Below are 26,682 nucleotides of genomic sequence, written 5' to 3'. Positions count from 1 at the left end.
TCAGTATCTGACCAGTGAGAGTAGGGTCATTCTGTCTTCATCTATGAGAGTGTTAGCACGAGTAATGTTTTAATACACCCACCACCATCCCCGTTTCTCCACTCCAATATTCGAAAGTTGCATACATGTACAAAATATTGTTATTTTGCATATTGTATATTTTATTTTTGAGGTGCCATCTTTTTGCTGGTTTTGTATATATTGTATATAATTTTGAACAAAATATTGTTTTTCTATATTTTAAGGGGATCAGCATATTGATAAGTTATTTAACATTTTGTGTGAACAGTTTTGGGTCTGATCCCCTACTATGTTGTTTATATTTTTCTTTACTTTCGTCATTTTTAATAAATGACATATTTCATCATGCACAAGTGTTGAGTTCATTTATCAGACAGCAAAAACGGAGCTGCGGTGAGGTTGTGCAGCATGAGAAAACATAAACTGTGTTATAATAGGAGAAAACATTTTCGAATGTTGATATTCATATTTAAAGATTTTTGGTTTTTAATTTCCTATACTAGCATATCCTAGTAAGTATTTGTTAATATATGTACTTGATTCTTCATCTGGCTCTCCAACTTTTAAATGACTGAAGTTTTTTAGCGTTACCGTTGGAATGGAATTAGATTTTAAACAATTAGATGACATTTAGAGAAAAAATGCAAGAAAAATGTCGTAATTTATATCACAGATGGTCCATATCATCCCTCATAAACAGCGGTCAATTATTAAGTTTTGTGTTGACAGAAGAAAAATCGCAATGGAGACAAAGGAAATGCTGGAATCAACCGGAAATGCAATGATTATTTCAATATAATTGATTTACAAGTAACATAAACGGTTTTTAGATAATGTGACTAACTTGGGAGATGATGCAAAGAGTTGATGACCATTGCTTTATGACAAAAAACAAAATACCGTATTTTTGACGTCATGAAATTAAGAAAGGCAGCCGTCTTACGTTCAGATATATTAAGTCCTTCTGCAATTTAGAGCAAATTGTGTGATTTTATAATCATTACTAGGACCTAGTCTTGGCACGAGTCGTGACTGCGCTAAATGGGTACCAAGACTTTCGTCGGACGATCATAAAAAGGCAACTGCAAACAAGTGAAGCAGTTTTGCAAAATATCAAGGCTTGGGGAGGACATTGGCGTGATGGAATTATTACGACTAGTAAGACCTAGCCCCGGGGCCAGAAAACGTAGACGAGCTTACTTTTGATCTAAGTCTCACTTTTCCACTATATGTTCCTTTTGTAAAAGTGAGACTTAGATCAAATGTAAGCTTGTCTAAGTTTTATGGCTTCAGGGCCTGGCTGTATTAATTTGATTTTGAAACCAAAAGAGCTTTAAGTATATGAAAACAACATCATATTATGGTTCTACAGCACCACAAAAAAATTGAAACAGATGTACATATTTTTGGTGATCGGCACGAGATGACTCTAGTTTCTGGTCAGACAGTAAATGAGTCATACTTTTCTCGGATAAACATTTCATATGCAATAAGCCATATTTAAATATCTATTTAACGATATATAAAAAAAAATAATTACAGCGGTTGAGTTAAGCGGGAAACCAATTTTCTAAGTGATTTTGCGGACAAGATGTCCAATGGAAAAGATTTAGTACAACTAAAACGCATCAAAGTAGATTTGTTGTTTCGGAAGATGGTGAAATTTTATCTGAAAAAGAAGGATTTGGGCATTCATCTGCGCAACCGTTGCGCAATGATTTGTTCAAAAATGCATTAGTGGACTATACACATTCGTTCATCACACATTTACTGGATAAAGGTTCATCGTGACATGAGATAAATCAAAAAATGCATTTCATAAAGTGAGTTTTTGAGGTACGTGTAGTATCTTCAATTTATTTTCGATAGTATCAAAATATGAATCACACAAAAGAATCATTAGGCCTAGTAAAACAGGATCCCTGGATCTTATTGGAGTGCAACACGTCTCATTAGCTGCTTCCTGTAGACACATAACATAAGGCATGTTCGTTGGGTCAGCAATACCCACAGGATGAATCTCTGCCATTCAGTCAACTGAATGGTAACTGAATGGTCTGGAAAGCCACCTTTAAGTTATCTTTCAGTCACATTTTAGTTGACTGAATGGCAAAGATTCATCCTGTGACCATACTAATTTGCTGATCGTAAGAGATTTGATCATAATGTTGTTGAGTTTTGCTGCATGCTTACGTTATGACAAATTAAGTAACACTCTCGAATTGTTAAGGAATTCTTATCAACAAAAGAGAAGGCCATCACACATGCCAAGAAATAGACCACCGTACACTATAGATAAATGATATCTGTTCTTATGACCCTTTTTGTTCTGTGAAGTACAGATTGATGATTAACTTGACTATATGTAGTGTGTGTTTCAGACCATATATGTAGATCAAAAAAGTTTTTATCCACTAGTTTCTTTACATATTGATTAGCTCGTATTTTGTGACCAAAACCGGATGTTACAAATGTACTTGTTCAATAGACGACAATTTATCATTGTAAGGCTATTAGGCAAAATCACTACAAATCAAACTGACATTTTAAAGACAGTTTTCTAAACAATAACCCATAAAATGTTGATTTTTCATTTTATTTTATTTGCATTTTTGGATTTTCTCAGTACTATTTAATAAATGATCCATTTTGGATTTTTTCAATACTATTTAATGTGATCCATTCAGTCTTAGCAATTTAGGACTGCACTGACTGATCTCAGCTCCCTCTTTTATATTTTTTAAGTCCATAGATACAGTATTTTAAAGTAGTTTATAATTTCAAACACTTGTAACACCATTGCTGAAAACACAATTGAAAACGACTCTACAAATTTCGAAAGACATAGGGCAGACCGTTCGTTTGGTTTTCAGTCTACTGGTGTTCACTTTATTTACTTCTCGAATATCCATGTTAAACCATGTGAAAAACTTGAATTTTTTTAACGACTTTTTTTAATCTCCTAAATACTTAATTAGATACAATATACTAGTATCACTCAGTATGGACAAGAGATAAATGAGGATGGGGAATTGTGTCGTCCGACTCAACGATCCGTTGACCTGGCTTCCCTTCTGCAAAACAACTGTCAGATGCAGGTCTAAACAACTAGCCCTGCAACAACATCAGAAAAACGGGACTTAAGATCAACCTTAAGACCTGCAGGCATGTTCACGAAGCTATCTTAGGACTATGGTGTGTCCTAAGTACATCTTAGGATACGTCTTAGTCTTAAGTCTGTTTCTCGAAGCTCTCCTAAATTTAGGAACCGCCATAACTTTGTCCTAACTTTAAGACATCACCTACCTTGTCCTAAGACCATCCTAAAGCTATAAAATCACGTTTTTAGGTATATGGGGATGTTGTGAAGTCTTTTCTTAAGACCGGTAGAATAAGGCAATATTTTCCACAGTTCCAGCATTTTCGACAAACACCAAATTCCTAATCCGGGAGGGGGGGGGCATAGTCAATTATTCTGTCATGTATGTTCATTTTAACAAAATGGTGTGGAGGGGGGCCCCGAACTCTCACCACTTCCCCGTTGCTACATGCCTGCCTTGGAGCTGACAAATTAAGATTTTTTTTTTTTTTTGCAAATACTATCTCTATTTGACGAATGAAAGTTATTCACTTATTTTTTCATCTACATTCTACACTAAATGAGTTACATTCATTGTTTTGATTAAAATAATTTTTGATAACAATTATTTAAATGTCCTTTGCTATAAAAAGTAAATTTACATCGGGTTACATATACCATGCATGATCATTCCTAATTTTTATCACTTTAGTCTGAAAAAAATAATCTTTAAAACATTTGTACGTAATGTTGAATTAACTGTATTCATATATTTTCAAAATATATTACAACTTATTTCTTATTTAACATGTTCGTGTATTCTATATATTGCAGATAAAAGGGAAATTGGTTATGTTTGTACGAGTACATGTGTTTCCTCATGTAACGTTTCAAATTCTATGAAAATCGCGTGTTTATGTATTACATATACTTGAATGACAAGATTCTCAAATGTTAATTATGAAATGACAATGTACACGTCTTGTTTACATAATTATCTAATTGTAAGCCAATTATGTCCTGATAAATATTTTCTTTTTTTTTAAAAGAACAGTTATTTGAATTTTTTGGGGCTTGTAATATTTTTTATTTTGATTTTTATTTGGGGGGGGGGGTCATTTAAAGAAAAACAAACTAAATTGTTATTGGTAACTGATATATATTTATGTAAATGTAAAATTATTAAAATGCATACATTTAATTACTGGTTTTAGGCCTTTTGTGTTAACTACCAAGACGTACAATTTTCTCTGGCAAAATGTTTAATGATTCATCCCTACACAAGTCTCTCAAATTCAATCTGAATGAATAATTGTGAAAAAATAAGAATGGTTGTAGAAGGTTAGGATATCCTAACTTAAGCTGTTCCTAAGTAACCGTCGAGCTACATCTTAAGACGTGTCCTAAGTTGATCTTAGGATGTTCCTAACTTTTTTCCTAAGTCATATTTTAGGAACACACTTAGGTCATATCTTAGGAAAGTTTCGTGAACATGCCTGCAGGTAGACAGACAGGGTGGCACAAACCATGACATTTAGTCCAGAATTGGCAAGGCAAAAGTGTGCTTACCATGCTAATGAACAAATAGGCATAAAAGAATATCCGCACTACTACCAAACTGTTGATCTGGCTTTTTGATCTTTACAGTTTTTAATCAAACAGAGTCAGATATACATAGAGTGGAAGTAGTCAAGAAAACCTGTCCCCACAATTTTGTTCGATGAATTCGAGTAAGTGTTTGACTATAAATGTACATATGCATGATCTCGACCAGAAATCTTCATATTCTGGAACATTATCTACATGGTTAATGAACGAGAAATAATGTAGTAAAATATTTCGGGTGATGCATTATTTTCCCACTGCAATGTATTGCACCACAGTTATTACATAATAACATTATATTAAAATAAGACTGGTAGTGACATGCGTAGATGGGTGCATATTTGCAGTTACAACAAAGCTAGCAATGACGCCGTCATTGACAACCATCAATCGCCTTAAAATTATACTCCACTTGTTAAGGTGGGTAAATTCTGCACAATGATACCTTGCATGAACTTCGATAACATTTGCTAAATGGTCTTTTTTGTTAATGTTTACGCAATTTGAGTCATATTTTTTTGGGCGAACAAAGATATAAGAGATGTATTATTGTGACATTAATCCTTTAATCATTTGATTATAGGTTACAGGATGCTTTTATTAGGTTCCTAATTTCGCTGTAAAAAAAGTGTACCAAATCCAATAATATTAATTTCATAAGCATTAAGAAATTCATCCCCCTTATCGTAACGCCAGTCTGACGTCACAGATCTTTGTTGTGCATTAACCATTTGTATTTTCAGAAATAAACATCGTGAGACAAATCAAAAGACAAAATACACCTCACTGTTAATAGCTTTAGTAGCAGTACATTTTACGAATTATTAAAACTTTAATCTTTATTTAGAAACGTTTATCAGCTACACAAATAATTCAGAAGACACTGGTAGATTACCCCTTTTTATATGAACATTTTTTATACTTGAAATTATATCAGAACTAATCTTACAAAGAAAAATTATTTTCATAAATTAAGAACTAAAGTCAGAAATGAAAAAAATATGTCAATTAAATTGCGAGACTTTTATTTTTATATATAGGAACGGAAAACACAATTTAGGCTTTGATGTAGTAAGTGGAAGGATCTGGGATTAGTCCACGGTTACACCTATCTGTTGTACAGCAGTAGTGACAAGAGTAGTCGCCACTAACCATCACGTTGCCATAATTGGTACAGTAGTCCTTGTCAGACGTCTGTGACATCCACAAGTTCCTACACACCGTCTCATTTACACATCTGTAGTATAAATATTTACAGATGTATTTAAACAACTTGTCTTCGAATTCGTTTCTTAATAAGGGCCATTTATCTATACCCATTCAATTAAATTACTATTTTGTATATATACAATAGACCTAAAAGGACTTGACGGTTATCCGAGTACCATAACCTCTGATGGATAAATAGACTAGCTGTCAAGGGAGTCTCATGTGTGCATTTTAAGTTAAACTCCGGATTATTTAAAACCTAGCTCCTGGGGCAAAAACATGTAAGCTCTAGGTAAAAAAAAAGAGACCTCCAAGATTTTAATGATCAATTCTCTAAAATATTCAGTTTTATTTATAATGCACACAACATTCATACAGATTTTTGTTATAAGCTGACAATGCACAGGTAAATAAAGTAGGTTTTAAGCTCACTTGAGCCGAAATATAGTGAGCTTTTTCTAATCAAAATTGTCCGTTATCTGTAGTTGTCGTCGTCATTGTTGTTACAGAGCTTTCAAAATTTGATTTTTTTATCCGAAACCATTGATATATCTTTAAATCAGCAAATCATTATTTGGTTAAAGGGATATTACATGTAATTTGTTGAAATGCAGTGTAAGGTCCTCTTTAAATGGGAGACAATTCAGAATGATTGAAATTTTGTTGGCATTTTTCAAAAATCTTTTTTTCAACAACCATTTGAGAAAACCGTGTAAAGGTATCCTGACTTTTGTATAATAAGATTTGTTCAAATTATAAACCCTGGAAGTAGGATTGGGCCCCAATAGGGGGTCAAATATTTCTATAGAAATCATTAAACATCTTCAAAATCAATTGACCAGAAAACCTAAAACTTACATGAAAGCATCCTCAGGAAAGTTCGATAAAATTATTATTCCTGGGAAAAAGTTGGACAACAATTTTTTTGACGGGGGGGGGGGTCAAATTTTTAAATAGTAATATCTAGAAATAAATCCTCTTTTCAGTTACCATTATGCCAGAAAAGCTATAACTTGTGTTAAGAATAGGATAGAATCTCAATGAAGGAGAATGAATTTTTTCATTGGAATTAATCGAGAAAAATCTTTTAAAATCTTCTTAAAAACAATTTGACCAGAAGGGCTGAAACTTCTGCGGAAGCATTCTCAGGTAGTGCCTATTCACGTTTGCTTAAATCATGGTTTCTGAGAGTAGGGTTGAGCACTATGGGAAAATCTTATTCTCAAAAACTAAAACAATAGAACTCAACGTTTAACTTAGATGTTTTGTACTGGATATTCTGAAGACGATATAAGTGTTTCTGATCAGTTATGGCTATCATAATTAGATAAGTTATGTGGGCCCTGGGCGTTTTGTTTAAAATAAAACAAAACTTATATTTATTATGGTCAAGTGTCAACTAATCTTGTTGTTTTAGAGAAAAAAATGTAAAATTATTTAAGAATGACGGACAAAACAATGCATCACGAACATTATAACCATGTATTCAGTTTATCTACCACAACTTTGCAAGAGATGATACTCTTAAATTTAATACATTTTTACTATGAAGCAATATTCGCTCTGTCAAAGGGTCTAAATCCTTGACCCAAAGGCAATGTATTCACAATTAAGGTAGGGAGATATATGGACGTGATGCATTTACTTTTTCCTTAATGTATATGGTAGCTTTTTAGAGAGTTTATACATTTTACTTTATGGCATTTCCAGCCTTGCCATAGTGCTTGAGCCCCTGCCCCATGAGCCATGAATTTCACAATTTAGGTAGACGGATTCATGGACATTATAATGATGCATCTATTTTTTCTCAAATATATATATGGAAGTAGGGAAGATTTTCTAGATTTAACATTTTTACTATATGGCAGTATTAGCATCGCCGTAGGATCTAACACCCTGTCCCAGAGGCCACGAATTTCACAATTTAGGAAGAAGGCTTCATAAGCATTATTATTGTGCATTTAGTATTAATTAGATAGAACGGAAAAGAATTACTAAGTTTGAGAAATACATATTTACTGTATGGCCATACTTCCCCCACCTAAGTGCCTGAATCCCTGCTCAAGGGGCTATGATTTTCACAATATGGTATGAGGGCTTTCCTGGCGTGTTTGGTCCTGCCTTTGAAGCCCAGAGGGTTGTAAGGGTAATAAGTTTCACAATTTGGGTTGCTTTTGTCCGGGACACGTTTAAAGATTAAAATTGTGACAATCGATATTATTAATTTCAAGGAGAAGATTACGGTGAAATGTCACTTTGATAGGAGAGATAACTTAGGTAGAAATCAATCTCACTTCGGTTTTGTTAACTCACAATAATTAAAACAAGTAGCAACAAGTCGAAAGTGCTGGACCCCAAGTTTTGTTGGAAGGTGACATTTATTTAAATTCAAACATTGAAAAAATTAATTTAAACCAAACAAACTGAGCCCCAATTTTTGACAGGGCACAGTAAAAGTAGAGAAATATTTACAAAAGTAAACTAATCACTTTGTCTAAATATCTTCATACCATGATTAGACGCTTTTTAAATCTAGCAAATCTATTGATATTGACTTTGATGAAAATCAAGATAAAGAATGTTTTACAATATATGGTAAAATCAATAGCAGAGGGGTATTATATCTTAAAAAATAATACGACCGACGCACGGTGGATAACATTTAAGGACGACCCACGATGGCAGTTAAAGACCAATTGCAAAAGGTTTTTTCGAGTGACTCGGGTGACCTAAAAAATTCATTGCAATCTGAAAACAAACAATAACCAAAAAAATTGAAGCTTATTTTCCGAAAAACTATTTATGTACAAAGTTGGTCACTCTGGTGAACAAGTCTCTTTCGATTAATAATTGTAATATATAATACATATATGTATAAACATGTAGTTTTTTAAGCTGAAATCGATCTAAAATCATACCTCTTAAAAGTTTTAACGTTGCCTTGTTCACGAACAACGTCGTTCATGCAGTACGCTCCTTCCGTACAAGCAACAAATGGCCCCCTGTATACACTCGCTAGATCACAAGGAATGTTACTGTCATAATCTCCACAAACTTGACAATGAATGGGAGCTGCACAAGTAAAAAAGTGAACAGGAATCAAGATATATTTTCATCATATTCGCTTCATAGAGTATCTTTTAAAGGAAAAGTGATTCTTTAATTTTACATGTTATATGGAATATGCAGCAGTAAACCGTAAGAGTGTCTTCTATACAAAATTTCCTTAAAATTCATATCAATTTCCCGTAATGTGAATTTATAAACTTGTGCACTGACACTGCTTAAAAGAGTTGTACGTGGTAAAATTTAACAGGATCATTACCCGAACCCTCTTAATGTGTGTAAAAAAAAAACATGATTTGTCCTTTTTACACATATTAGATAAAAACACTAATACGAGGCACAACATATTATATAATTCTGTGTACGCTTATTAAATACCTCGATAAAGTACACTTTGTAAATATTCTTAATGATGAAGAAAAACAATCTTTGGAACAATTCCCTACAATAAATGAATGTGATATAGCAGTTACAATGTTAAAGTTGAATAAATCCCCTGGACTTGATGGTTTACCGGGGGAATTTTATCAAACCTTTTGGCCAGAACTTAGAACTCGCTTTTATAATTGTCTACTCCAAACTTTTAATGATAAAAATATGACTTCTTCACAAAAGCTCTCCCTAATCACGCTTATATTTAAAAAGGGGGACAAATCAAATCTTGCAAATTATCGACCTATTAGTCTCACAAACACGGATTATAAAATTATTGCTATTGTCTTAGCAAATAGGCTTCAAATAGACCGTCTTATAAGTAAACATCAATCTGCTTATATCAAAGGGAGATACATCGGGATAAACGCTCGAACCATACATGATATATTTGACTTTTGCGAAAATGAAAATTATAACGAAATTCTTCTTTTCCTTGATTTTAAAAAAGCATTTGATTCTGTTGAATGGAATTTTATTTTTGAAACTCTCAAAAGATTTAACTTTGGTGATAACTTCCTCAGCTGGATATTCATACTCTATAATGAACCAAAATTTAGATTAAAAAATAACGGATGGATTACAAAAACATGCTCTATGAATAGAGGCATTAGGCAGGGATGTCCTGTCTCCGCTATAATATTTCTTTTTGTGACGGAAATACTATCTTTAACCATTATGGAAAACAAAGAAATTGCTGGTTTCAAAACCCAATATATGACAAAAGAAATAAAATTGATTCAACATGCAGACGACGCTACATTACCGCTTAGAGACAAACAATCACTAAAGGCTGCGCTAAAATGTATAAATAGTTTTGGTTCGATATCTGGCATGTCGTTAAATATAGATAAAACAGAATGTATGCTTCTTGGTGATTTGAAAGGAACAGAAAACACAATACATGGAATTAAGATCAACTTTGACTGTACAAAAGTTCTAGGTACATATATTGGACACAACAAAGAAAAGTGCATTGAAAAAAATTGGGGAGATAAACTGAAAGAACTAGAGAGACTTTTTGAATCGTGGAAAAAAAGAAAATTAACTATATTCGGAAAAACATGTATTATTAATAGTCTAGCTATCTCCAGATTGATCTACAATATATCAATATTACCATCCCCAAGTTCTGATATTATTAAATCTATAAATAGATTGATTTTCAATTTTATCTGGAATAAAAAGGATCGAATAAAACGAAAAACACTTATCGGAGATGTAAAATATGGCGGAATAGGAATAGTAGATATAGAATCAAAAATCAAAGCTATTAAATCATCTTGGATATCTTATATATTAAACGGTGAAAATAACTTGCTCTATTTTCTAGAAAATTTCAAACTGAAAGATGATGACATACTTTATATATTACACACAAATAAAATAGATCTGCAAAACCACTTTCTCCTAAAAAAGCTACCAATATTTTACAGAGAGATATTTGAAGCATTTAGTTATTCAAAAAGCACTAAAGAGGCAAATGCTATGTCAACCCCTGAATGTTTACAACAGCATATTTGGGGCAATAAGTTGTTCATGTTTAAAAACAAAACACTTTATTTTCAAAACTGGTTTAATAAAGGTTTTAAATATGTCAAAGATATTGTTGACGAAAATGGGCTAAAACCACTGGAATTCTTTTCGAATATATTAGCCCAAAAGAACAATTTAATCTGTGAATATTTTATAATGAAAAACGTATTTCATAAATTTAAAAAACAGTTTGACCTAGGTCTGGCTAAACATACGACTGTTATTCACAGACCGCAGTTTCTATTTCATGGTAACATATATGAATCGATAGATGATAAAAAATGTAAATTTTACTATAAGATTTTTAGAGATCACAAATTTGAAAAGCCATACTATATCAAGAAAATACTTAAGGACCTTAATATTGAAGGATCAGAATGGATAAAAAACATCTATATAAACAAAGTCGTTAACATGTTTGACAAACAAATCGCAGATTTTAACTATAAACTATTAAACAACATACTTATAAGTAGAGAATATCTCAGTAAATGGAAAAACGATTCTAGTGCATGCTTGTATTGTAAGCACTCTAATGAAACAATTAAACATCTACTATATGATTGTACAAATGTCAAAAAAATATGGAATATTGTTAGCATTATCTTACATTTTGGGGTTTCATGGAAACATGTAATTGTTGGACTATATAAAGAAATCAATAACAAAGTTATCGTTTATAATAATGTTATATCGTTTGTAGCACTTAGAATTTATAAATACAAGATGTGGTGTAGAATAAATGATGATATTGAAAAACCAGAAAACATAATTTCGCACGTGAAAACGTCCACAAAAATATTTTACTTAGCCCTGAAAAAATCAAAATATAGTAATTTTAACATAGATATGCTTAGGCTTTTATTTGAGAAGCTGTAATGTTATTTTTGAACTATGATTAACAATGTATCACAAAACTGATATGGGCTTATGTTTAATATGAGTACATGTATACATCTTCTGGATGTCTAGTCTTCATGTATCTTCTTTTTCTTTTTTTCCTTATGCATGTATTTACTTTCCAATTATAAATTAATTTCATATTCCACGCTACTGGAGGGTTTCTGTCTCTCCAGTGGAGCTGCTATAGGGGAAAACGAGGACTCTGTAAGATGTGTGATGATATCCCCTGTGGCAGCAACCATATGTGCATGTATTTCATTATATGAACGTCTTTTTTTATTAATTCAAGGACGAAAATCATCCATCATATTATATTTGTTTAAATGAGATAGTCTTTTCGTTATATACGTATATTTTTATATTTTCTATAACATGTATTTCAAATATACTTAAAACGTCAAATATACATTATATATTTTTCTTTCTGTTCTATTGTTACTATTATAAATACTTAAATGTGTCATCCTGCGAGATGATTTAGAAAAACTACTATTTCTGTGTATTATTAATATTTTTCTTTATATGCTTGTATTAATGACATAACTCAAACTGAATATATACATATATAATATTGATATTAATTATAACTTATCGGATCCAGGGGGCCCCTGGCACCCCAGGTGACGATATACCTGAGGGTCTCTGCGGAGATGTTGCCTCGCTTGTAATGTAATTTATTGAATAAAATATATATATATATATATAAAAAAAAAAAAAAAAAAAAAATACCTATTTGAATTATTGGCTTATGGTGTAAGATTCAAACATAACTTCTTATTTTTGAGAACTTGCATATACCTTGGATTTAATGCTGAAAAGGAATGCAGACAGAACAAAAAGGAAAACAAGAGAATTTTTACTCGTTCTCTAAGTCATATGTGGTAAAAACATAGTACAAGCAAAACGAAATTGTAAAAAATTAGCCAATAAGATTAATTAAGAATATCTATTCAGTACAAAGTATTCTTTTTTTTAGATTTCTCATTCTATGTTTATTATTCTTTAGAAGAAATGTCATTATCATAACCTTAAAAACAATGAAACCAAAACAAAGGATTTAATCAAGGAAACATTATTTTAAAAACCCTTTGTTATTTTCTTTGAAAACAAAAAACTCACCCTGGGTAGTTCCAATGGTGGTAGCTAAAAAATACAAAAATAAAATAATATTTTTAGAGAATATATTCTATAATGACAGATTCTATATTTTCAAGATTTTGGTATATTATACAAACTTACGAGTGGTTAAAGCTAGAGTTGTTAATGGTTCGTATGTTTCTAAATATATAAAAAGAACTTCTGTCAATATGCGACAAACCAGTTAATGCCAACAGACCAAGCTTTTTTTTAATTTTCTAAAAACTTGGTCCATTTCGTATGATAATTAAATATTTCTTAAGAGATAGATAGATAGATAGATAGATAGATAGATAGATAGATAGATAGATAGATAGATAGATAGATAGATAGATAGATTATATAAAATAACCAAGCTTCAATATAAAAAAGTGTTGAATGCTTTATAACACTGAACATAAACTGTTCGATGTAACATTGGCTGATATGAAAATAAATTGTTAATAACAGTATACATTTCAGCACACTACATTGGACAACTTGCATCCAGTGCAGTGACAAAAATGTGTATCAATCGTTTGCATGCAACACCGGCAGCAAGCATGATACAAATAAAGCGATAGAGAAAAGAAATATAAGAGACCTGGTTGGATTAGTGGGTAATTTGTGACTGCGTCAAGATGTTTTAAGATGATTTCTGGAATGTAAAATATCATTAATGTTATTTGAGATGTAATATCGAGCAGGTATTTTTATTTGTAAGTTTGTTGTTTTCTCCTTTTTAGTATATCTAAAGTGGAATAAATGTAAAAGAATTTTTTACCTGCACATGCCAAATCAGTGCAGCAAAGGTTACTATCGTCTTCAAAACACTGTCCCCTCTTAACAAAGGAATTTCCCAAAAAAAACAACAACCAAAAAACTATCATTAGATATCAAACGTTTAATGCCTTATCGCGATATTTGTAATGGTACAATAAAAAATAATGTTTACTTACATTCAAGCATTTTGCGTTTTGTGGTTGTGGCTGATGATTGAAAGTAATTTGACAAACTTCACATGAAATTGTATTCGAATGTTCACATATATTATTAGTACAAACAGGACAAGGTATGTGTCCATCTGTGCTGGTTGGATTTGCTGTAAGTATAAAACATATACAATCTTTTGAAGAAAAATTGCTTAATTATAGATAGATAGATAGATAGATAGATAGATAGATAGATAGATAGATAGATAGATAGATAGATAGATGCCATATCTTTTGTCTTTTAGTTTTTTTTCTAAAACAGTATATCAGACATTCGGCTCATCGTTTACAAGTACTCGCTAGATTCTTCTGTTAATCTACGGACCAAACCTTTCTCGTGCCTTCTTTCGAATGATATCTAATTAATCCTACTTTATATCTTCTAAATCATAATTAAAACACAGTAAGTTGTTCAATTATCTGGGGTTTTTTTTAATTTAATTTTTTTAATTTAAAACCACATGTATTCTAATAACACCTATTATAAAAATTATTATCTTCGGTTGATTTAAAAAGGTTTTTTTTTTCTTTTTCAACTGTACAATATTTTCCAAGAACGTAAGGGGAGTTGAAGTGGCAATCGCTGATGAAATAGCAGAAGCAAAAGAAGTATAAAAGATACAATGTCCAATATTATGTATATTAGAAATCATCAGTGCTCTTGGCCGCAAAGGTTTTACGGCTTGCCCAGTAAGGAAAGATTAAAGACAAGAATCCTCCTAGGACCAAAGAAAGAGAGAGTGAATCACAACTCATTTCGTCTCATTGCCTACATGTAGAATAGACGTTTCATTTCAGCTCTGTCTTTGTTTATGTATTACATACTTTTACATTTTTTATCATGTCGACGTCCACTAAGTATAAAGACACATACATTTGAACTTTATAATGACTTCCTATGGGAATTTAAATTCCGATTGAATATGAACAAAACTCCCAAAGGATTTTGAAATCCGTTAGAAAATCTTAAATTCTTACAGGAAAACTACCTGTCTGAATCAAATTCCTGCAGGAAATACTTTCTCCTGTAGGAAATTTAACTCCTGTAGGATGTTAAGAAAATCCTTTAGGATTTTCAATATTTCCTGTAAGAAAGTAATTTATCCTATGTGAATTATTGTTTTCCAATGGAATATTATTTTTTAAAGTAAATATCTTTCCCTTCAGGTGAGACAAAGTAAACACAAAGTGGTTATACATATGTATACTCTCCAGACAATAGTATATCATTTGACATATATGGATTTTTAAGAAACAGCATCTTAAACATCTAAGCGGGTGCAAAAATTCCACTTTGGCACTGGAAATATTGTCCGGTACGATGTTAAATATATAATGTATTGAATTATCAGGAATACTAAGTGCTCCTTCCCAAAAACTTTCAAATGCTTTAAATATGACTCAATAGGCTAATATCTTATACACCCCGAATATTGCGTTATTTTGATAACTTAAGAGATAACTTTAAAACGAATTTTGACATGTCATTACTAGTAAACGCCAAATCATTTAGAAAGAGTTGGTGAGAAAGAATGATAAATGGATGGAGAGGATACTACATTAAATTGTGTTAACGTTTGACGTAACAAATATGTTATGTTTTATAATCACATATTTGACTTTTTCAAGATGTTGGCATACCGATATTATGTAAACTTCCCTATGGTTGAAGCTACTGTTGTTAAAGGTTGGTATAATTCTGATAAAAATAAAAGAGAACTTCTGTAAAGCAGCAAAAACCAGATAATTCCATCAGAGCACGCTTTTTTGAAGTGTTTTTACAAAAATTTGTGCATTTTGTATGATGTTAAGATTTTTTAAAAACTTTTTTATCATTTAAAATTTTAGATAGATAGATAGATAGATAGATAGATAGATAGATAGATAGATAGATAGATAGATAGATAGATAGATAGAAAAATGGATAGATATATATTACCATTGCATCGGTCACATGTACGTTTAAATTGGAAGGCACAAAAATATAAGGTTGTCATCTTTATAATATAAGATATATTTTGTATTTAAAAAGGTGGATTCTAATTTTCATTTGAAAAAACCTCACCCTGGGTAGTTCCAATGGTGGTAGCTAAAAATATCAAATTGAAATAAAATTTTTAGAAAATATATTCTATAATGACATATTCCATATTTTTAAGATGTTGGTTTATTATACAAACTTACGAATGGTTGAAGATACAGTTGTTAAATGTTCGTATGTTTCTAAAAAAAAGAACTTCTGTCAATGTGCAACAAACCAAGCTTTTTTTTAATTTTCTAAAAACTTGGTCCATTTCGTATGATTATTAAATATTATTTAAGAGATAGATAGATAGATAGATAGATAGATAGATAAATAGATAGATAGATAGATAGATAGATAGATAGATGGATAGATAGATAGATAGATAGATAGATAGATAGATAGATAGATAGATAGATAGATAGATTACCATTGCATCGATCACATGTATGTTTACACTGGAAAGCAATGTCGTACTTGGTTCCTTCCTGAGGCCTTGCATGACATACACCCATGCTTTTAAACATGGCGCAGTTCTTCAGCTCATCAACACAACTGTTGTTTGTTCCTTAAACATAAATCCATGCAAAAATACATATATACATAAGACCATGCATACGAAACATTAATTTATGTTACAGTGTGACAATTGAGGCGAACGAAGCATAAACTACACATTTCACTATCGTTTACCACATCCCATAGACTTGCACAACCCAAAACAGTCCTTTACTATTGAAGAAAATTTGTTAAGTGAAATCTATCAACGGTAAACTGCTCGTCGGTTTTATTTCTCTTTTGTTTCTCGTAGTTTTTTTGTTTTAATTTTTCACCTGTCTATATATATATATATATATCACTCTTTCTCTCTCTTGTTACAAAATGACGAGTCTGTTATTCCAAAAAAAATTATTACTCTCCACTTTTAGATCAATATGCAGTAAAGCACGAAACTTGCATATTTAAATCATAAAACAAATAAAACAAAAACTAATCATCCAAGAGATCGAAGTTTATACAAAAATAAAGCGAAGGTCTTCCTTTGAAGCTGCGAGGCGAAAAAGAACGATACATGATTGGCACTCTTTTTATTTAAAGTGATACGGTGACTCAAAAAAGTTGTTTTAATTTTTAGTAATGAAAAGGGAGATAAAAATAGATATACGGGATGTTCACCCATTTTGTCACCATTTATCAGTTTACAAGTAAAACTCATCCGGAATTCTACATGTAAACAAACCAAGTTGTTTAGGACATTGATTTGAGTGTCGGGTGATTGCAATTATTGTATAAAAATTGTAGGCTGATGGCCCTTGTACATGTACCTGTCATACTACGTTTCAAACAATCAAAACATCATCGATGTTGCGGGAAAAGTACACTGATTAATCAGCAAAAACAAGATAATTTTTAAAGCATTTTGGCCCAAAAAAATTATGTATATAACTAAAATTATGGACTTGATATGTTGGTCTTTAATACAGGTGAATGGGATGTCGAGAACGTTCAATTGATCCAGATATAATATACATTATAAGTCACTTAATTCTACCAATCGGGACGTTATTTCTAATAGCGTTAGTTAATTAATAATAATTAGGGATGTCAACGAGTACCCGGTTAACCGGGTACTCGATCGAACGTCCGAATCGAATACTAAAATCGGTATTCGGTTACTCGGATGTATATTTTTTAATATTTCTAAGTTTCTTTAATAATGCATTAAAACATCGGTTTTAAAACTTAAAATGTCCACTGCACTTGTACATACAGTAATTAGGATTTCCTACGCCTCTAAATAATTATGCTAAATGACCGTTATCGCCTGTGGCAGTGTTTATATAGTAATTATCGTGACCAAGCACCTGTTACCTAGCTTTTCTCACCTTTGACTGTCTTCTACCCTTATTTTTGGCTTACTTTAATGATTTGTTTTTACTGAACATCGTTTATATAGTCTATTATATAAATTAGATAGCACACAGTAGAGAAATTGAACAAACAATGCCGCCACCGACTTCAAGGGTCTGGAAATATTTTCAAAGAACTGAAGATTCAAAAAACGTAAAATGTCAGCTGTGCGAAGTAAACTTATCCTATACGGGGGAAACGACAAACATGTTAAATCACATTCGTCTTAAACATAAGGAGAAATTTGACAGTCCAGAAACTCCAGAAAAACAAAAACTCATAATTCTTACAACAGAAACACACTTACGGGGAAACCTCCCATTAGATCATGTCGTTTTATTTCTACAAAAGTGACCAAGGTTTTACAGTTATCAATGTACTTGTTCATATTTATTACACTTTTACCGAGTACCCGGGTACTCGATCGGAAAAACGTCCGAGTAACCGAGTACTAAAAATTGACCGATTTAAAATCCCTATTAATAATTAAAAATATATTGTATAAAAAAAATTGTTGTCTCCTTTTGAAGAGTTCCAATTGATTTTCTAAGGCCCTGATTGGTAAAAAAGTAAGGTCGTGTGAAAAAGTGAAACTTTTATTCTACATGTTTTAACATAATATTTTTCTTTTAAACCAACATGTCCACATTTTCGCACTTTTTGTAATCCTGTTTTCTTACCCCTACCCTTTTCTAAATTATAAATATAATCCAAAATAAAAAAAAATGATAGGCACAATTTCAATGTCTCTGTTACTTAAATTAGTTAGATTCTCATTCCCTGCATAGTCTTGGAGCCTTTGTCTGGAAACCCTAAAAATTTAAAGGGGAATAACTTGTTAACGTAAGAGGAATTTTAAAGTTAATGAAATGTTTTAGATCTCTAAGCACTGAAAATTTAAGCAAAATCCGTTCAGAAATGAGAAAACTTTTAAGTCCCAAATTTGCGTCTAGGAAGGAAAAAAAGAAAACTTTTTTTTCGTTAGCACAATTTTCGTTGGAAATCCATTGTTGGTTTTTAAGATATGAAGCCTCAAAGTTCGCGTCTAGAAAAAAGAAAGTTAAAAAAAAAGAAAGAAAAATCTTTAAAAGGCATATTCTAATAGCTTTTCATAGTAGCTGTTTGTCCATAGAATCTGCATATTTATTTACAAAATTTGAAAATGCGAACGGCAGATGACGACAGACGGTATTATTAAAAATAATTAAAGATTAATTAGAGTGTCTTAACTGATCTTAAGGGATTTGATTACCAATGGTTGATGACGTTGTTGTAGGTGGTGCAGTTGATTGTTGCCTTGTTGTGATAGTCCTATACGTTGAAGTTGCAGCGCTGAATACGTGATGTGAAGGCTGACCTTTTAATAAAGAAGTATATTTTTATGCAAAAGAATTCTGAAACCGGTAACTTTTCAGAAAAACTTTTTTTTAATTTCTCTATGAAGCCAATTTTATTGATAATGGAAATAATCAGCTTGATTTTACACCGTTCGATAAATTATACAAACGTACTTTGTCGTGCTCATAATTTGTCAAAATCTTTTTATTAATGCATTCAATATGTGTCGGAATACGTTTGTGTCACGTATCGTTGGGTGAGAGCAGCTTAAGTTAGGTCTAAGATTAAATCCAAAGTAAGAATAGTTATTTTATGACGTTACATCTACAAGTGCACCGCGATCAGTCAGTTATTTATCGTTGTTGGACCTATTTGACTTCAAAGTTGCAGACGTAGGTTTATTGTAGTTGAATGTTTTTGTAACCATAACAATTGGAAATAACTTTATTTATTAGCATTTTTGAAGACTTGTTGTTTTATATAATGTCATAGTTAACATTTCCAGTACTCTCTGGTCGGCGCGACCAACCTTAACAGTGCTGCGTAAACACATGTATTGCGTTATTTTTTGGTAACTTTAGAGTTAACTTTCTAACGCATTTTAAAATGTCATAAAAAGTTAACACCAAATCGTTTAAAAGAGTTGGATAGAAAGAAAGAAAAATGGATGGAGAAGATATAATATTTTATCACATGTTTATCTCAATATACAGTGGATATCACTCATGGGATAAATTTCTGATATTCCATTGTTCGTCTTACGCCATGTGACGTCATATTTAAACATTACCGGTACGTAGCTTTAGGCAGATTATTGACGCAGGATAAAAAAAAATAACAAAATAATTTAGTAGAAAAACCTAGAGTCAAAAATGTGCAGCATTTAATATTGTTTCAGGGTTGTAGGGTTGTGTGTTTTCTATCCCCTCGCCAAGGCTCGGGGATAGAAAACACACAACTCGTTGGATAATCAAAGTACTGAAGAACTGACGGGAGTTGATTTTGTCGATGTTTATTTATTTTAATATCAATGATATGTTATTTTGCATGACAAGTACATGTATACGTAGTTTGTAATCTGAATTACGCATATTTTTATAATGTGAATTTTTGAACTTTTTCGACTAGAATGTCGAGAAACCTCCATATGAATCATGTTAAATAATATTTAAAGATAAAATTAATTCAATCAAACTATGTAGCAGTAATACAAAATATTTCTCGAAAATTGTATGGATCCAAGCAATATTGAACTCTAGTCTCGTTCAACCAAACGCTCGGCTGACACCGTAAATCTCCGACAAGGGTTTACGGAGACAGCCGAGCGTCGAGTTGAACAAGACTATATTGAACTCTGGTGTAGGAATACATACGACTACAAAAAATATTTAAATTGTTCGTACCATTTAAAATCTGACTATTTTTAAGGTATTTGTAAATAAGTTTCCTTGAAAAACAATGCTTTAGCATACATTACATCGAATTTATCAATTATTTTCAAGAACTAAGTCTTGTCAGAAGCAATGATTTGTGCTGACGTCCAAACACTGTTTCACTTTCGGTTTGTCCGAGTGACTGCATAGGAGAGTTGATTAAAAATCAACTCCCAAAAATCATATACCATCGCAAATCATGAGAGATCCTATATTTATACCGTTTGACGATACAGAGGCAACTATATTTGGCGTTGTTATGCCTGTTTTTGTAGTTTGTCTTGATGTGGTTGTCATTGTTGCTGCTCCTGAAGTTGTGAATGCATCTGTTGAATTAGTATTGTATGTTAGATTTGCAAAGATTTGTGTTATGGTCTTGGCAAAAACTAAAATCGTCATTGTTATAGCCAATTTAACATTATATACATTTTTCCGGATTGAGTTTGAATTTTAGAATATTCCGGATTTCCGGATTTGGTTTTGTTATTAGGATTTTTCGCGGGGAACGAGCAGTTTAGATTTTTTCCTAGTCCCTGTGCTGAACACCATTTACATTTACCATGTTTACTATGTTTGTTTCTACGAGAGAAAACTTCTAAGTTGGTAAGTTAACATGAAATCTGCTTGTATATTGTTTTGTGCAGAAAGTTTTGTATAAACGATAGATATAAATGTGTAAACAAAAGAGTTCAACTGTGAAGATGTATTTTTAGTAACATGTTAGAATGTTGGCACAAGGGATATATCTAGAATGTTATATAAATTTAAAGCTATAAGTATCATCGTAGCATGTTTCTATTGTATGATATATCGGAATTTAAGGTTTCATTGTTTGGATGCGATGTTTTGTGCACTCTACCATAGGCGTACATATATATTCATTTTGAATTGTGTAATTTGCTAGTAGTACGAGTTTCGTTATATTTGCTAATTTACTAGAGCCTATATATAAGTGAAAGTATTGTTTACAAGAACAGGGGCATATATATTTACTAGAGTGATATTTGTCATATGCTGAGTGTGTTTTGTTTGTTTATTCATAGCATCAAAACTTATGTATGTTTTCTTTGTTTTTCCAGTTAATCACATCATCACATCTAGTCACATCACGTGTCATTACATCAAGTCACGTCATCATGTCCTAAATCATCATTATAGTTATACAATGACTGAATAAAGATGTGCATTAACAACAAGTTGACTCTTCCTTGATGGTAGTCAGTACAGTAGTTATATGGGAAACTAAGAAAAACATATCAGAATGAAAGAAATCAAGTATAATTTTATTCGATCAAAACTGGATGGTAAAAACAAATAACAGTATGTCAAATTCTAGAATATTTCATCAATATTTAGTCTCAACTGACGGTGTTTATAACTTCAGAATGTGGATCAACTATGATTCATTACTTCAATTAGTCAATTATCCAAAACCAAATTAAATTAGTTAACAATGAATTAGCCACTCAAATTGCAATCGAAATCAATTTTTGTCTTTAAATTCCAAAAAATCACCCTTTTCGCAAAAAAAAAAAAATCGGTAAAAACAAACTAAAAATCTTTGTGGTATATTTACATGTATCAAATATAATTTAGGTACAATGCTAATGGACCATTTCGAGTCGTACAGTAATAATAATACTTATTTGTTTTAAGATCTTTCGTCTCCTTATTATACTGATCCAATATTGGATTCAAATAAAAATTTCCCTCTTTTTTTAAAGTACATGTACTGTATAATCATTTTTAATTTCAAAGACTTATTAATTGAACCAATTAAAAAATTCAATTACTTCAAACATTCATTTCTCTTTTAAAAATGAGGACGTTTTATACAGATCAAATACTCTAAAGAAGCATTGGCAAATATTTTGGAATCTAACTTCAAATCTTCTGATCATTGCAAGTATATTTAAAGTGATTTTCGAGTATTTCAATTACATATTCACATTCATTCTAAATTGACATTTTGCACATTTTGCACAGGGTAGGGTTTTATCTTTAAAAAAAAAATTCAGGGATTATAATGCTCTCTACGTACAATTTACAATAAAAGCACTCTCTTTTAAAATCACTATTTTCATTATCAATTGTTTTGATAAACTTGACCCACTCAGCAATTTGTATACAGAATATAAAAACGAAAATAAAAGTTTTCTCAAAACCGTTGTTTTGCTATTACTATGATATAATTATTACTTGTTGTAGCATGGGATAATGCATGCGCCTTTGTAGTACTTGCTCGGTCCGTTGTTTTTGATGTGATGCTTGCATTGGTTGTTGATTGAATTGTCGACAGAGTGCTTTGAAAATTTGTTCCAAATAGTTTATCTAAAAATCATTTTACTCGTTAGATACTTTCATATTTTCAATAGACTTTGAGAAAAAATAAAATACAACACATAAGCATTATTGTTGAGTTTCCGACAGTGCATCGTCGGAACCCACGGGTTGGTTTTCTAACCGTTGCAGTGTAACGGATAGAAAACCCGTGGGCTTCGATGATGCCGACAGTATTGCCTTGACATCTAGGATCAGATTGAAAAATCTTCTGTATTGTAGCGAAACATACCTATGCAATGATAATCGTGACAGCAAATGGCATCAATGTAACTGCATTCTCCCTTTAAAATTTGAATACTTTATATCAGAATCGTGTTTATTACATCCATATATATACCAGCTTGTCTATAGGTCGGATTATATAGATGCATCGATAATGAAAAAAATCTTACTGTACCTTTAGCCCACAAGTTTTAAACGGATGCAGCTGAGTTTCATTATCGATATGATCGTGATACACGCAAGTCTCGCAAGGGATGAATCTACAACCATGTTCAGTACAATCTGGACAAGACATTCTATTGCCTGGAAGAAATATTTCACTACATATTCAATTGTTCCCAAATAAAATCCTTTTCAACAAATAGGATTCCATATTCCTATGAGGAATTAAATTACTCTCATCTCCATGATCATTATTTTCTATGCATACTTCTTTTGTCCAAATTCTATATCTTTACGAAAAAGAACTAAACTAGGAAACTAAACTAAAACTTAACGAAGCATGTTGCAATATCCAAAGCATACCATTTAAAGAGGCTCCAGAATTAGGAATATTTCCGAACACGTTCTCTACAAGTATAAAATTTAGCAAAATCTTTGACGTACTTTGTTACGCAATACAATAATCGCTAAATATGCACATATTTCTAAATAAAACATCTTAAATACGCAATACGCAACACGGATCCTACTTTCAAATTACTCCCTTTTGTTGTTTAAAAAAGTTAAACCTTGCAGTTGTGGGAATATGGGTTGAAACATAAAACAGTGTTGCGGTGTCCAATCTATTAAAATCAGTTCCACACATATGGCACTTGTGCTACATTCAAAGCTGACATTAATTTTAAACAAAAACATTGTTAAAATACGTGTGATTCAAATGCATTTAAAAGTTAACATTTTATAAACTCTTATTACTGCATTTTGGTTATTGTAAATAAACTAAGATTTGAATGATTGCACTCCGAATTCTTTTAGCCCCACTTTAATATATATTGGTCCGATTAGAGTGTTTGTAGGGTTACAAATACGACCTCATTCAGAGTATGTTATTCAAGATTGCCTGACAATCGTAAAATGGATACGTGAACAGATTTCACATAATATTTTGCTATTCTTCTAGAAGCTATTCAGGCATGATGAATATTAGTTGGCATCATTTTTTTTCAAATATTTAGTAAAATCAAAAGCATGCATTATTGTGGACTATGGTGCGTATAGAGTTAAGTCGAGTTTCTTACTTCGTTGTACACAAGAATTTGTGGTATCAAAATCAACAAAAACAGTGTTCAACAGTTATTGATGAAACCAAAATATTATTCATAAGGTATATCCCATCGGCTAAGCAATAAATTTAATATATATTATGATTTCATATGATGTGATTTTTAAAGATATATTGGTACATAAATCTATATAAGCTATCTTAATGATCATATTTTCAGCATGTACTATAGAAAAAAAATATTTTGCTTATTCAAGTATGTACATGTATATCTGTATCGAATTGAACCTTTAAAATTTATATAACATATTCTTTATCTATTTCTAAAGCGGAATTCCCTTAATTCCTAATTGAAAACTATTTTTAGGATTAAAACGATTTTTAAGAAGTTAAATGAAATTCTTTCGAATTCATTTTTAAATATATCATCGATATAGTTGACAAATACCGCCAACAATCGAAATGTACCCAAGTATTTGGGTAAATGTTTTTTTGGTGTTTTTTTTACTTTTCTATAGTGTGTCCAACAGGCTTGGGGTAATGCTAAATGTAATGGTAATGCATTGCATGTTTTACATGTTTTCAAAGTAATGATAGTAATGTGTAATGCAACAAAATTAGCATTGCATGTAATGGAAATGTAATTTATTACCTTAAAAAATCTAGTGTAATGCTGGCATTACATGGCATTACTTTGCATTACTATGCTTATTTATGCATGTTCACTTTAAAAAATGTGATGAATAAATAAATAGCTGAAATTTAATTTGATTTAATTCATTTTTAAAGAAGAAAGAAACAATTCTTGAGATAAAAATGTTTTAATTGTATTATTAAAAAAGATTTTTAAAAATTCATTATACCCACACTTTCTAAAGAAAGTTCGGGTATATTGTTGTTACCCTGTTCCGTCCGTCCATCCGTCTGTCACGTTTTACTTTCTCAAACTGCTCTTACATCTTATAAACCAGCAAACTGAACTCTTGGAGTTAGATTTGGGGTGTCATGCTGTTTTGTAAAAAAAGGTTTTAAAAATTCTCTGGTAGTCCTGGGGGTCAAATCATTGGTAAAAAATGACGTTTTTTTCCACAAAAAAACCTTCTTTCTCGAACTCCTACTACATTTTCAACAGTAGACAAATCATCCGATGTCCTATAGATGTGCAATAAGGTTTCGGAAATTTTAATTTTGTCCTGGGGGGTCATTTAATGGCTGAAAAATGACGTTTTTCTTACCAAAAAAACTGGTTTTAAAAACGTCATTTTTTGGGGGCAGTAGCCAAATGATCTAGAATATGATTGGGGGTGTCATTTTGAAGTGTGATCAGGTTCCAGATTTTTTTTTTTATTAAGGGGATCAGTTGGCAACAAAAATGTATGGTTCCCAGAACTCCTTTTACATGTACAACTTTTGGAGTAGCTACGTCATCTCATGGGATATTATTAAGGCTGTTCTATAGATGTGCAATAAGGTTTTAAAAATTTAAATTTCATCCAGGGAGTCAAATAGTAGCAGAAAATTGACGTTTATCACTAAAAAAAACCCGATAGATCCCAGAACTCTTCTTATGATTTAATGGATGGACACATCATATCTTGGGATATGATAGGGACTGTTCTTTAGATGTGCATTAAGGTTTTAAAATTTTTAATATCTTCCAGGGAGTCAAATAGTAGCAGAAAATTGACGTTTATCACTCAAAAAAAAAACAAACATGCATAGATCCCAGAACTCCTCTTATGATTTAATAGATAGACACATCATATCTTGGGATATGATAGGGACTGTTCTATAGATGTGCATTACGGTTTTGAAAAATTAAATTTAACCCTTGGGCCCATTACCTACATACCGTTTGATGTCCTTTAAGGATCAAGAATATATGTGATTAAGGGGTGGGGATCTCAACCGTTTTCGAGCTAATTGATCACTTCCTGTTTGAGGGGGGTCACGACCACCCCCGGGGCCCATGACCTACATACTGTTTAATGCCCCTTGACACAAGGAACAAGAATATATATGGTTTAAGGGTGGGGATCTCAACTGTTTTGATGTTCATGGCTGTAGTATGGCTTAGTTTTATTTCAAATTACATAAAAAGAATGTCAAATATATAACTTGAAACCCCCACCCCCAAACAAACTCAATTATAAACTGTCGCCCCCCCCCTTCCCCCTGGAAAATTTTCTGGATCAGAGCATGTATTCCCCCTCAAACTATAGATAAAA

General features: G+C 31.6%; 1 protein-coding gene across 1 annotated transcript; it reads right to left on the bottom strand.

Moving 5' to 3' along the window:
• Positions 1-5,541: 5,541 nt before the first annotated feature.
• LOC128156875 (uncharacterized) lies at positions 5,542-23,513 on the bottom strand. The gene is made up of 14 exons (XM_052819197.1): positions 23,405-23,513; positions 23,237-23,288; positions 22,864-22,995; positions 19,146-19,250; positions 16,413-16,550; positions 16,144-16,182; positions 16,025-16,048; positions 13,927-14,069; positions 13,752-13,809; positions 13,572-13,625; positions 13,091-13,129; positions 12,971-12,994; positions 8,833-8,986; positions 5,542-5,942 (listed from the first exon to the last, which is right to left on the bottom strand). Exons 5-14 carry the CDS (start codon positions 16,507-16,509, stop codon positions 5,762-5,764), a joined length of 813 nt encoding a protein of 270 aa, XP_052675157.1. The 5' UTR covers positions 16,510-16,550; positions 19,146-19,250; positions 22,864-22,995; positions 23,237-23,288; positions 23,405-23,513; the 3' UTR covers positions 5,542-5,761.
• Between the last annotated feature and the right edge of the window lie 3,169 nt (positions 23,514-26,682).

The sequence above is a fragment of the Crassostrea angulata genome, chromosome 7 (assembly GCF_025612915.1).
Source record: "Crassostrea angulata isolate pt1a10 chromosome 7, ASM2561291v2, whole genome shotgun sequence".
Lineage (NCBI taxonomy): Eukaryota > Metazoa > Mollusca > Bivalvia > Ostreida > Ostreidae > Magallana > Magallana angulata.
The sequence above is the reverse complement of the archived record's forward strand: the minus strand, read 5'-3'. Positions and strand labels throughout refer to the sequence as shown.